We start from the raw sequence: 13710 nt of genomic DNA, 5'->3' as shown, positions 1-13710 counted from the left end.
ATTACTGCCTAGAGCATTGTTTAAATTATGTTATATCTAGTCAAGACTAGTACATATTTAATTCCCAGTAAATATTTTGTTAAACCTTAAGTGATTCAGTTATTAACTGATGAAAAAAATGATACTACTAATGGTATAAATAAAACACCTTTGACCATATCATTCTTTATAAGTTGTTTAATAAAGATAGTTGAAACAGGGTTGCCAACTCTTTAAAACAAAAAAGATCAGCTGAGTGACATAAAATTAGCATGGCTGTATAAAAAAAATTTAAAAAGTAATAAGAGGTAACAATGAAGATGCTTTTGATCAAACTTAATTTTGAACAATAAAAAATACCACTCTTATAACAACATAATATAAAATCGTAAAGAAAAAAAAAAGAATAAATAAATTAAAGACTTAAAAACTAGCTTGAGGCTAAAAAAAATCTTAACAAGCCTTAGTGTTACAAAAAAACAAGCCAAACTCAAAGTTTTAAGGGCAAAAAAGCCAGCCTTAGTGAACAAAAACTATCCTGAGTTAAATAAAATTATTCTGAGTTTATGGGAAAAACGAAAAAAAACTAACTTGAGCCCAAAACTGAAAAACTACTTGAAGCTTAAATTTATAAAAAATAGACTAAGTAAAAAATAAAAATAAAACAAAGTCCAAAAAAACTAGCCTCATTTTTAAGAGAAGTATTCAAACTAGCTTGAATTTTGCAGAAAAATTCAAACAAGCTGGAGTTTAAAAAAAATCTTAAAATAGCTTAAGTTATCCTGAGTAGGCTGAGTGTGTAGTAACCATGTGAGTCTTTTTTTACAAATTCAAACTAGCCTGTGCATGTAGCAAACCTGTTAAATTATGAACTTACTTTAAGGGCATAGGAATAAAACACTTTTTTTTAATTTGATCATATTTTATTAACTATTTACTAAGCTACAAGATGTTTTTTACAGATTTTAAAAATTCAATATAATTTTTATGATATAGCTGGTCAAATTTGGAGGCAACAATAGGATCCTTATGGAAGCACAAACTTAAACTGCAAATAACTAGAAAGCACAAAAAATCTATCTCCTCCTAATTTTTTTGAGATAACTACCTCAAACTTTCAGGAAGTGTTCCTTGCAATATTTAGAAAATTCTGTCAGAACAAAATTATGTCAGAATTTTCTAAATATATCAAGGAACACTCCCTGAAGTTTTGAGGTAGTTATCTCAAAAAACGTAGGAGAAGATAAATTTTTAGTGAAATAGTCGGTTTTCTACAAAATAATCGACGCACATTATTCAACAATATTTACAGGAACTTTTAGTCAATTTTACATTGATTCTCTACTTATATTTGCAACAAGGTCCAAATTTCAAGGAGATACTTTTTAAAAAGTCAAGACATCGATAAGGTACGCCTATAAGAAGTACGCAACCGCATAAAGCACGCTCTAAATTTTTATTTATTACCAGGTACAAAACAGTGCACCCAATTTATCTTTGATAACTAATGTGTTTTTAGAAACTTTATTAGATATTTATAACTATAAATATTTACAGATCACGGAAAGAAATCAAAGTTTACAAAGCAAAAGAAAATGTTGTAATTTCTGGTGACATTCCAACTTCGATTGACATTTCAAAAGTTTATTGTGACATAAATAAAAATAATACGATCACTTGTATTTATTTTAAACTAAACTTTAGATATATAATATTATTTGTTTATATAACTTAAAAAGTATTAACAATAACTACTCTTTATAAATAAATATAACTAAAAAAATAAACTCATGCTCTGTTAAAAATTAGTCTGTTCTCCTTTTCAAATTCAATCTAATGGTTTTTATGTCTAAAAGTAGATGCAAGCACAGTACTTAAGTTTAGTAAAAACAAATAATATATAATTAAGTTGATTTTTTATTTCTACAAACACACTGACGCACAGTATTTACGCATTATAAAAAAGTAAAACTATGAGTAACTTGTATTTTTACTGCTACAAATACACTGACGCACAGTATTTATCCCTTATAAAACTATGGTTAAGTTGTTTTTTTATTCTACAAACACACTGACGCACAGTATTTATGACTTATAAAACAGTAAAACTTTTTTGAAGTTGTTTTTTTATTCTACAAACACACTGACGCACAGTACTCATCCCTTATAAAGGAGTGAAACTATGATTAAGTTGTTTTCTTTTTTCTACAAATACACTGACGCACAGTATTTACGCCTTATAAAAGAGTAAAACTATGATTAACTTGTATTTTTGTTGCTATAAATACACTGACGCACAATATTCATCCCTTATAAAAGAGTGAAACTATGGTTAAGTTGTTTTTTTTTATTCTACAAACACACTGACGCACAGTATTTACGCCTTATAAAAGAGTAAAACTATGATTAACTTGTATTTTTATTGCTATAAATACACTGACGCACAGTATTCATCCCTTATAAAGGAGTGAAACTATAGTTAAGTTTTTTTTTTTATTCTACAAACACACTGACGCACAGTATTTATGACTTATAAAACAGTAAAACTTTATTTAAGTTGTTTTTTTATTGCTACAAACACCCTGAAGCACAGTATTTATCCCTAATAAAACTAAAGTTAAGTTGTTTTTTATTCTACAAATACACTGACGCACAGTATTTATGACTTATAAAACAGTTAACCAAGAGATTTAAAACCATCAAAACTTTACAGACTAAAGAAGTTTTTAAAAACACTTGACTAAAAAAAACGAAAAATTTGTAACAACATTAATGGAGGTTAGCAATTAAAAACTTTAATTATTCTCACTTACATTTACAACTTGAATTAACGAAATTATGAACATTTGAACTTTTAAATAAAAGATTTCAATTCTAGATGCAACTTATTTTAGCTATAATTTCAAAACTTTTAAATACTTCACATTAGTTTACAAAATACACCAAAACAATACAAGTTTTACAGACTAACTAAATAACGAAAATGTTATAAAAGTAGTATGGGGTGTTCATATACCTAGAATAAGGGAATATATATATATATATATATAATATACCAACTTTCATCGCTTGTATCTCAAAAATTACTTTAAATATTTCAAGTGGTTAAAAATGTGTAAAGCTCAAATAAAACTCTATAAAATAAGATCAATTTGAAAAAATCTAGACATCCTCCTATTCCCTTAATGTTCTTCGTCATAATTACTGCACTTATAGCATTGAAAGTTAATATCTGACAATAAAAATTCAAACTTTCATCAAAAGATTATATTGATATAACAATATATGAAATTTTAATCTATTATATTTATAGATCTATTTAAAAAAAGACTGACAGTTTAGTAAATGAAAATTTTTCCATGCCATTTGATTTTCTACAAGGTTTTTTTTTGATGTACAAGTCTTCTTGTCTCTCTTTAAGAAGACAATTTAACTTTTGATAAAAAAGTTTAGTAAAAATATATATAAAGCTTGTATAAAAGTGTTTATATATAAATATTATTAGATCCTAGGACCATTAATTTTAATCGCACTGTTTTGGTTAAAAAAAAAATTACATATATACAAAAATTCTGTTCAAAAAAAAACGAAAATCTTATATAAATAGCACTACTTCACGTTTTTAACATTGTAAAATTATTTAATCTAAACTTAATTAATATACTATAAAAACTGTTTAGCTTTGCAAAATTTTCGAGGTTATGTAGCCAGCCAAGATCAAAGTTTATTTAATTTCACTGTAATTAAACTGAGATTAGAAAGAAAGAAAATGTGATGAATAACAACTATGGTCAATGGATTGGTATGGAGAAAGATCTTTTGGTCATCGAGCCTCACACCAGACATTTTATTTTTTTATCAGTAATATTTTATAACTTCTTTTTATTTCATAACATTTTACAACTTTTTTTGAGAATAGAAGCAAGACTCAATTACGCTAAATCAAAAAATCTAATGAATTGTTTAACTTACTCCGTCAACAAGATGTCTTCTATACAAATTTTGGCCAGGGGTACAAATACAGTTATCCATTTTTTATTGAAGATTGTTAATAAAATAAAATTACACAGTTTAGAAAAAGAAAATGTTTGTTTATAATAATGTTATTTGTGTTGTATTAATGTTTCCGACAAGCATTTTTAATTAAGGTAAACATAAAAACAAAGCGATAAAAGTTTCCATATCAAATAAAGAAGGAATAGTGTATATGCAACTATATACATCCGTATCTGTACATGCATTATAATACAGAATAATTAAAAATTTACTGTTTAATAACAGACTAATGTATTTTTTGTCTCTATATGTACTAAAGGTTCACTTTTATAAATAGTATAAAAACATGCAATCGTCTATTAAAAACAACATAAAACAACTTAACCATAGTTTCACTCCTTTACAAGAAATGAATACTGTGCGTCAGTGTATTTGTAGAATAATAAAAAAAAACAACTTAACCATAGTTTCACTCCTTTATAAGGGATGAATACTGTGCGTCAGTGTATTTGTAGAATAAAAATACAAGTCAATCATAGTTTTACTGTTTTATAAGTCATAAATACTGTGCGTCAGTGTGTTTGTAGAATAAAAAAACAACTTAACCATAGTTTTAAAAGGGATAAATACTGTGCGTCAGTGTGTTTGTAGAATAAAAAACAACTTAACTATAGTTTTAAAAGGGATAAATACTGTGCGTCAAGGTATTTGTAGCAATAAAAATTCAAGTTACTCATAGTTTTACTTTTTTATAAGGGATGAATACTGTGCGTCAGTGTGTTTGTAGAATAAAAAAAACAACTTAACCATAGTTTCACTCCTTTATAAGGGATGAATACTGTGCGTCAGTGTATTTATAGCAATAAAAATACAAGTTAATCATAGTTTTACTCTTTTATAAGGCGTAAATACTGTGCGTCAGTGTGTTTGTAGAATAAAAAAAAACAACTTAACCATAGTTTCACTCTTTTATAAGGGATGAATACTGTGCGTCAGTGTATTTATAGCAATAAAAATACAAGTTAATCATAGTTTTACTCTTTTATAAGGCGTAAATACTGTGCGTCAGTGTATTTGTAGAAAAAAGAAAACAACTTAATCATAGTTTCACTCCTTTATAAGGGATGAGTACTGTGCGTCAGTGTGTTTGTAGAATAATAAAACAACTTCAATAAAGTTTTACAGTTTTATTTGTCATAAATACTGTGCGTCAGTGTGTTTGTAGAATAAAAAAACAACTTAACCATAGTTTTAAAAGGGATAAATACTGTGCGTCAAGGTATTTGTAGCAATAAAAATTCAAGTTAATCATAGTTTTACTGTTTTATAAGTCATAAATACTGTGCGTCAGTGTGTTTGTAGAATAAAAAAAAACAACTTAACCATAGTTTCACTCTTTTATAAGGGATGAATACTGTGCGTCAGTGTATTTATAGCAATAAAAATACAAGTTAATCATAGTTTTACTCTTTTATAAGGCGTAAATACTGTGCGTCAGTGTATTTGTAGAAAAAAGAAAACAACTTAATCATAGTTTCACTCCTTTATAAGGGATGAGTACTGTGCGTCAGTGTGTTTGAAGAATAAAAAAACATCTTAAATAAAGTTTTACTGTTTTATTTGTCATAAATACTGTGCGTCAGTGTGTTTGTAGAATAAAAAAACAACTTAACCATAGTTTTATAAGGGATAAATACTGTGCGTCAGGGTATTTGTAGCAGTAAAAATACAAGTTACTCATAGTTTTACTTTTTTATAATGTGTAAATACTGTGCGTCAGTGTGTTTGTAGAAATAAAAAATCAACTTAATTATATATTATTTGTTTTTACTAAACTCAAGTACTGTGCTTGCATCTACTTTTAGACATAAAATCCATTAGATTGAATTTGAAAAGGAGAACAGACTAATTTTTAACAGAGCATGAGTTTATTTTTTTAGTTATATCTATATATAAAGAGTAGTTATTGTTAATACTTTTTAAGTTATAAAAATAAATAATATTATATATCTAAAGTTTAGTTTAAAATAAATACAAGTGATCGTATTATTTTTATTTATGTCACAATAAACTTTTGAAATGTCAATCGAAGTTGGAATGTCACCAGAAATTACAACATTTTCTTTTGCTTTGTAAACTTTGATTTCTTTCCGTGATCTGTAAATATTTATAGTTATAAATATCTAATAAAGTTTCTAAAAACACATTAGTTATCAAAGATAAATTGGGTGCACTGTTTTGTACCTGGTAATAAAGAAAAATTTAGAGCGTGCTTTATGCGGTTGCGTACTTCTTATAGGCGTACCTTATCGATGTCTTGACTTTTTAAAAAGTATCTCCTTGAAATTTGGACCTTGTTGCAAATATAAGTAGAATATCAATGTAAAATTGACTAAAAGTTCCTGTAAATATTGTTGAATAATGTGCGTCGATTATTTTGTAGAAAACCAAATAGTCTATTTTTGCTGTTTTAGTTTGCTCCTCCCATAAGGAACCTAGTGTTGCCTCTGACTTTGACCTGCTATATCTGAAAAAATATTTCCAATGTTTTAAATATGTAAAAATCATTTTGTAGCTTAGTAAAAACTATATAAAACAAGATCAAAAAACAAAAAAGGATGTTTGAAAACGGGGACTCAAAAACATTTAAACCCAAAAATAAAGAATGTTAAAATGACATTACGATCACAAAGTAGTTAAACAAACACCATAATTAACAAAGAAAAATAGTATACAACTAATATGCTCCTGTGAAAATTTTGTTAACCCTTATAGTTATAGTAACCTACATTTTTTTCAAACAGTTTCAATTTGTGATATAACTACTTGTTTTTTAATAATTAAAATGTATCTTAAATTAAGTTTAACAACTTGATTCAGATCATGTGTTTATGAATTGATGATGTCAAGCTTTCAAAATAATGCTGTATGTAATTTCCCCTTGAAAGTACTACGTAAACAAAATAAGTATATTACTTTTAAAAGGTTTAAAAACATCATTACTAGTTACTACTATCGTTTTTAAAAACAAACTAAATGAATAACATCTAAATATGAAAAATTTAGCAAAAAAAAAATTATGAAAACTCTACACTCGCTAAATTTTGTATTCGTTTTTATTGTTTTAAAATGTTACACATTTTCAAAAACAAAAAAATTACCTTTAAAGTATTGTTCTAACTAAAATTAGAAAATATAAAAGAACTTCAGGGAAATAAAAAAAGGAAAGTCAAAATTTTTGTCTCTCTTAGCTTAAGGCTTAAATTTTATTTATAACTTTATTTTCCACGTAGTTGATGCTACGTTACTACAATTTTAGTTTCTGTAAATAAGCGGTTATTAACAATATGATTTGTCATACTTGTGTTGTGATTATCTTGTCTTTACAATTTTCAAAAAAGTTTTAATCTCTTGCAACAATAGATTGAATAAAACTACACATCTATAACACCTTAGACTAAAATAACAGTTTTATAATTGGCTACAAAATTTTAGTTAAAAGATATCGATCGATAGTTTATCTATAGTTACGCTTAATTTTTTGTTAAATGTACACTTTTAGACTAGGAATAGGCAGAAACCTTTCATTGTCTTTTTTATTGTCTTGTCCCGGACAATGATTGAACCAGTACATTAACGATGTTTCATTTACAACGACTCTTCTTCAAAATAAACTCACTTGCAAATATGTTATAAATCCATATTAAGGCTTTTCTTAATAAAATGAGTTAAAAGTATATTGTTTTATAAACTTCTATCGTTAAGTGTTTGTTTTCTATAAATAAATCAAAAAAGTATATACTGCTAGAAAAAAAAAAACTTTGAATTTGCTTTAAAAAGATGTTTGTACTTTGCTGTAAAATTGCAGTTTTACAGTAATTACACTTCACGGGTTTCTAGAATAATAGCACTAGACTAAGTACGTTTAGTACAAGATGTACAAGAAGAGAACAAAATTTTGCCATCAGTGCAAAATAACTAGCAGTTTCATAATGCTTGTAAAACTATAAAGTTTATTTGGTTTATTTACGTCTTCCTTATTTGTATTATTATGATACACTTAAATACTTAAAGTTCTCTTATTTAAAACATACATTTATTTATTTATTTATTTATTTATTTCTGTTTGACGGTTTCGAACAAAGTTTACAGTACAACTTTATTCAATCCTTTAAGTTTTCAATTAGTCTTTAAATTATTAAGTTTTCTTACTAACCAACAATATATCTTATTAAACTAAATAAGTTATACGATGTTATATGATTTATCTTCTACATTCTGTGTGCTTATTTCTTTTATTTAGTATTAAGTATTTAACACTATGAATTTTTTGAGTATAACACTCATAGCCGATTTCGGGCTTAGAATCATTAATTATTATTAAAGTATTAACATTTGATAGTGTTTTATTTTGATATAGGCTATTATATTTAAACTTTTATTACTATACTATTTCAAAAAGACTCTAGCAAACATTAAACTTTTTTTCTAATTTTGCTCTTCATAAAATTAAAAAAAAAAAAAGTTAAAAAGTTTCTGAACATCTAAAAGACGATTACAGTTTAGAAATTTATAGATTGTTGAAAAAATTCGAAAGAATATGTAGAAACTTTACTATTAGAACGCATTAATCTGGCCTACAAAGTATTCTTTAGATTAAAAGAAAATTAGTTAAAACGTTAGACAAATGAGTTTCTTTGTAACCTATTTAAAAAATTAACGTTATTTTGAAAACTTTTAATTAGTACACAATAATGCTTGTAATTGATAATTTCATTACAATTTTCTTTTTAAAGGATTATGCGGCTATTATAAACAAATCAAGTCGGCAAATTTTTTTGTTGGTAAACTTGGCCAGGCTACCTAAAAACGTTTTCATTGTATATTACATAGAAAATTCAAATAAAGAAAAAACTTTTCAAACTTATAAAGTTATATATATATATAAAATTATAATTTAAAATTAATAGTTTACGTAAAAACGATAAGTCTGCTAGAAAAATTGACTAGCATTTTCCTAAGTTTATAACTGGTAAACTAACTCTAACAATGTTGTGGTTTTTAAACAATTACAATACAAAGTACACAAACCTTAAGTGGTTTTTTGAAGAAATAAATAATGCTTGAGCAAAAAAGTTTTCCAAATTATTTTTAATGAAAATTCTACACATTTTTAATAATATTCAAATTTTATTTCATTTAAAATCTTTACAAAGTAGTTACAGAAAAAAGAACTTTAAAAATAATGTCGGTTAAAGTGTTTTATTATAAAACATTTTGTTACTTACTACAACTGAAAAAATATAATATATTAGTTTTAAACCACTTGTAATCTTTTAATCGTCAAAAATGTTTCTAAACGTTTAACAAGAAACATTTAATTCCAATTAAATCAATGTAGCCAGTTTTTACAAAAAAAAATCGTAGACTTTAACCTAGTTTTAAATTATTTAAACGCTAGGCTGAATATAACGTGGATGTTTTCTCCTTACTAACAGCAAGTAATTACTTATTCACTTGTTTCACTTTACATTGAGCAGCAACTTTCTAGATTATTAGATTTAGTTTTATAAAACTTTAACTCATTTTAATAGTAAACTAAAAAATTTACTGTCTACTCAGTATAGAATTTAAATGAACATTTGTTTAAAGTTTGTAGAATATTAAAAGTGTTATTTCAATAAAAAAGTAGTTTCAATAATTAAAAAATACTACTTAACTTAAGCTATAACTACAAATTTACTTTAATAAAACAAAAAAGTATAAACTTTAAACTTAAATGCTATAGCTTTTAATAAATTTTAACCGTATTTGTTTTTCTTAGTGTTAAAAAAATGTTTGTTTTTATTATGAAAAGAATAAACAACAGAACAAAATATTAATTACTTTAATTTAAACTAGCTATTTTAAAATACTGTTTATTTAATGACTCTAATTGAGTTTTGATAATTAAAAATATAAACAAAAAGTTTAACAGTAGAGCCTTTTTTTATACATATTTTAAGTCAAACCAATGAGTTATATCTATCTATATATATATAAGTTTACTGTAAATTTTAAAATTTCTAGGTAAGTAAATTAGATAAAACTACTAGATGCTTCTCATTTACAAGTTATTATTCATTACATTGTCACAAGTTTTTATTGGAAACTCTGAAGCAAATTACAATTTTTTAGTAGAGTTTAGCCCAAAAGAAATAATTGATTTTGATGGACTTGGTACACAAAGTATTTTTCATTGGAAAAACAATGAACCAATCTCTAGGTTTCTCGTCAAACTTACAATTTCACTAAATCAAACTGAAACAGGAAAGTCTATAGTTTGTCCTAGTTATGAATTACATGTTTTAGTCAGAAAAGATGCCATTCCATTATCCAACCCCTATAAAACAATTGAACCAAGTTTAGTACTGCAACCTTTAAAAGACTGGGGCTTAGTACATAAAGATAATTTTACACTTCGGTTTGAAAATAATAGTGCATTTTCTTATTACAATTTTACTTTTGTTTCTAACCAAAGTTCTAGTGATTTATTTATGTCTGTATTTCTGAAAGATAATGATAAAATGGATAAAGACGTATCAGGATTAAGTGAAAACTGCAAATACTTTTCTTATGTAACAGTATATCAAGAATCGTTTTTAAAAAACACGATACCAATAAATTATATTGAACCAAGTAATGTTAAAAAATTAAAAAGACAAAAGCGTGATCTTTTCGATGTTGTGTATACAAGTGAAGAACCTGTATTCAATCTGACTTTGAATAAATCTGTCTACTTTGAGTGGGAAATTTATTCATTAATAGATTCTGGCGGAACAATGATTATTAGTTTAAACCAGGCTTCAAACGACTCTCTTATTAGTTATAATAATACAAAAGTGTGCATAAACAGAAGCTATCTTGCACAAAATAGACTTTATTGTGAAAATGAATATAAAATTAATGAAAACACAAAAAATTTGACCAATTCTTGGGTTATACCTTACCCGCAAGCTGGAACCTGGTATTTAAGTATAATTTTATTTAAAGACATAGTTACAAACACGAGTTTACAACTCAGTGTTAAGATAGTTAGTTGCATTGAATTTTGTCATGAAAACAAAGCCCAAGGTCGATGTCTACTTTATAGAAATGATGAACTTTTGTTTGCCTCTTGTAAATGTAAAGCAGGTTGGAGAGGTATAGCATGTACTGATGGCACATTTGCTTTATCTTTTAGTCAGCTTACCGTAAGAACTTTGTTACTATCAATGAGCAATCTGATGTTTTTACCGTGCACTTTTCTTGCAGCAAGTAGAAAATACTATTCAGCTGCCTTAGTTTATTTCTACGTCTGCTTTATGTCTTCATTTTATCATGCGTGTGATCAACCGGGTAGCGTCGTATACTGTTTGTTACCATATGAGACACTTCAGTTTAGTGACTTTTTTGGCTCAGTTTATGCAACATGGTTTACACTTGTTTTAATGGCCAGGTCAAGTTGGCCTTTGCTTGAACAATGGCTTCATGTATTTGGGGGACTTTTTGTAGCGACTTTGGTTTCATACAACCGATTTAGTTTGTGGGCATTTATAGCTCCAGTAACTGTTGGCAGTATTTTTTTCATAACTTCATGGACGTATAAGTGTAGAACTAATAAAGTTTGTTATCCATCAAGAAGTATTACTTACTACTCTATACTACCTGGAGGTGTTTTTGCAATTGTTGGGTTTTGTTTATATGCTTTTGCAGAAACACCTGAAAACTATTACATCACTCACAGCACATGGCATGTTTGTATGGCCATCGCAGTTTTGTTTTTCCTTCCTCAAAAAGTTCAACAAAAGCGGTTAGTACTGCCTAGCTACAATGTTGAAACAAACTATGCTGCAGTTGATGAAAGTAATCATACGATAAATAATCAGCTTCCTTCGACAACATCTACTGCTAACTAATACAGTATCTTAAAAAGGTATGTTCAAAACTTGGGAGTTTATATAGCTGAATAATAAAATTATATGCAATGCAGTAACTCGTATTAAAACATTAATTAACTTTTTAAAATTTCGAAATTTATATCTTTGTAAAATTTGTACTAACTAACAAACTAAAGTATTTAGCTTTAAAAATTTTAAAGTACAAGTAACATAAATAAATAATTAAAACATGTTGTGTAAAATTTAAATTACTAACTTAACATTTAAAATTTTGAAAACTGTTATAAAACGTGCAATTTTTTAATCATATTTGAAAACGTTCATTTCTATCTTAATATTATATTAATTTTATACCAGATTTTATTTTCATTTGTTGGTACTGATATTATCTGAAATATGCTATAGTTTCCATGAAAAAAGGTATAGAGTTTTTTTTTAAATCACTCTTAAAATTCTATTTTGTTAATTTATACAACTGTTTAAAAATAAAAAAATAATCATTTTTTTTTGATTAACGAAAACATTAATTAAATTGTGTTTTAAATACATAGAACATTTTAAAAATCTTTACTAAACACTGTTATCAAAATTCATACCGATTTTTATATCAAGAACCAATCGTATGTATAAACTAGATTTCAAAAACAAGTTCACTGCCACAAATTTAGATTAAAAACATCTTTTTACGTTGGCGTCTAATAGATATTTTTCTATATTTTACTTGGCATAGTCTCATTTGTGTTTTACAGCAGCTTTTTTAAATCATGTAGAGATTTATAAAGATACATTATTCAGGCAGAATAATTTTTACAAATAAACTGTGCTACAAAAAAATATTTGTTTATATGATACTTACTTTTATAGTTTTAAAAGTGTCAAAGAAAAAATAAAAACAACTCTTTTAGAGACAAACTTAAAAAAAATATTGTTTTAATAAATAAAAAAATCATTTATTTGTGTCTTAGAAATATTTAAGTTTACCGAATTACTTTTTCTCATGACAACTACATGAAGTTATAAAATTAATAAAAAATCTTAGTTATTAAGCTTGTATCATATAATTAGATTATTTTTTGATATATAAAGCTATCTTAAACCTGTTTTAAACTTTATTCATGATAATTTAAATATAGTATTCATATTTAAAAAGTATTAACTGATCTAACAAAAAGTAATTTAAAATTTTTTGATCATACCACTTGGATCATAAGATCACAAGTCTTTGTTAGTCTGATGATCAAATTAATATGATCAAAATTTAATGTTGATTTGAGCTTGTCTCAAATCACATGAAAGTCTCAAATCACATGAAAGCTTTGGTGCTGTTAGATTTTTGCCGATGGTTTATGTAACGAAATGTATTAATGAAAGTTAACAATACTTAAATTAGACTTTTAAAACGGCTTTTTAAAGTTTGTACATATATTTTGTTTGTGAAAATTATGTGTTTATTGTTTACTTAACTGAAACATGCTTTAATCTTAAGTTATCACTTTTCTGAGCCAGAACTAAGCCTATTCATAACCCTTAAACTTAAACTTGAGTTTTAAGATTGTTTTTTTTTAACAACAAATTCTTAACTATCTAAATTAAATTTAACTTACTTACACATGATTATATAGAAGTTAAGTTTTTTATAACTCTAGACATATTCTTAAAAATTGCAAAGTGTCAATGCTTTTTTTTTTCAACGTGTACTTTTTATTTGAATAAAATAAGTTTGTAATGACAAACATAACTTTTTTTAACTAGCACAAAATAGTTAAAGTATTATAAAGGGTGTGTAGATTAATTACTCTATTCATACATTAAGTCC

At 25.9% G+C, this 13710-nt stretch overlaps 1 protein-coding gene across 1 annotated transcript; it reads left to right on the top strand.

The window, feature by feature from the left end:
* The first annotated feature begins 10049 nt into the window (after positions 1–10049).
* Positions 10050–12651, top strand: LOC145834084 (transmembrane protein 8B-like). Its single transcript, XM_082941420.1, has one exon. The coding sequence runs from the start codon at positions 10071–10073 to the stop codon at positions 11910–11912; it is 1842 nt and encodes a 613-aa protein (XP_082797546.1). The 5' UTR covers positions 10050–10070; the 3' UTR covers positions 11913–12651.
* Positions 12652–13710: the final 1059 nt, after the last annotated feature.

This window comes from Thalia democratica, chromosome 4 (genome assembly GCF_965202585.1).
Source record: "Thalia democratica chromosome 4, ktThaDemo2.hap1.1, whole genome shotgun sequence".
Classification (NCBI taxonomy): Eukaryota; Metazoa; Chordata; class Thaliacea; order Salpida; family Salpidae; genus Thalia; species Thalia democratica.
The sequence above is the reverse complement of the archived record's forward strand: the minus strand, read 5'-3'. Positions and strand labels throughout refer to the sequence as shown.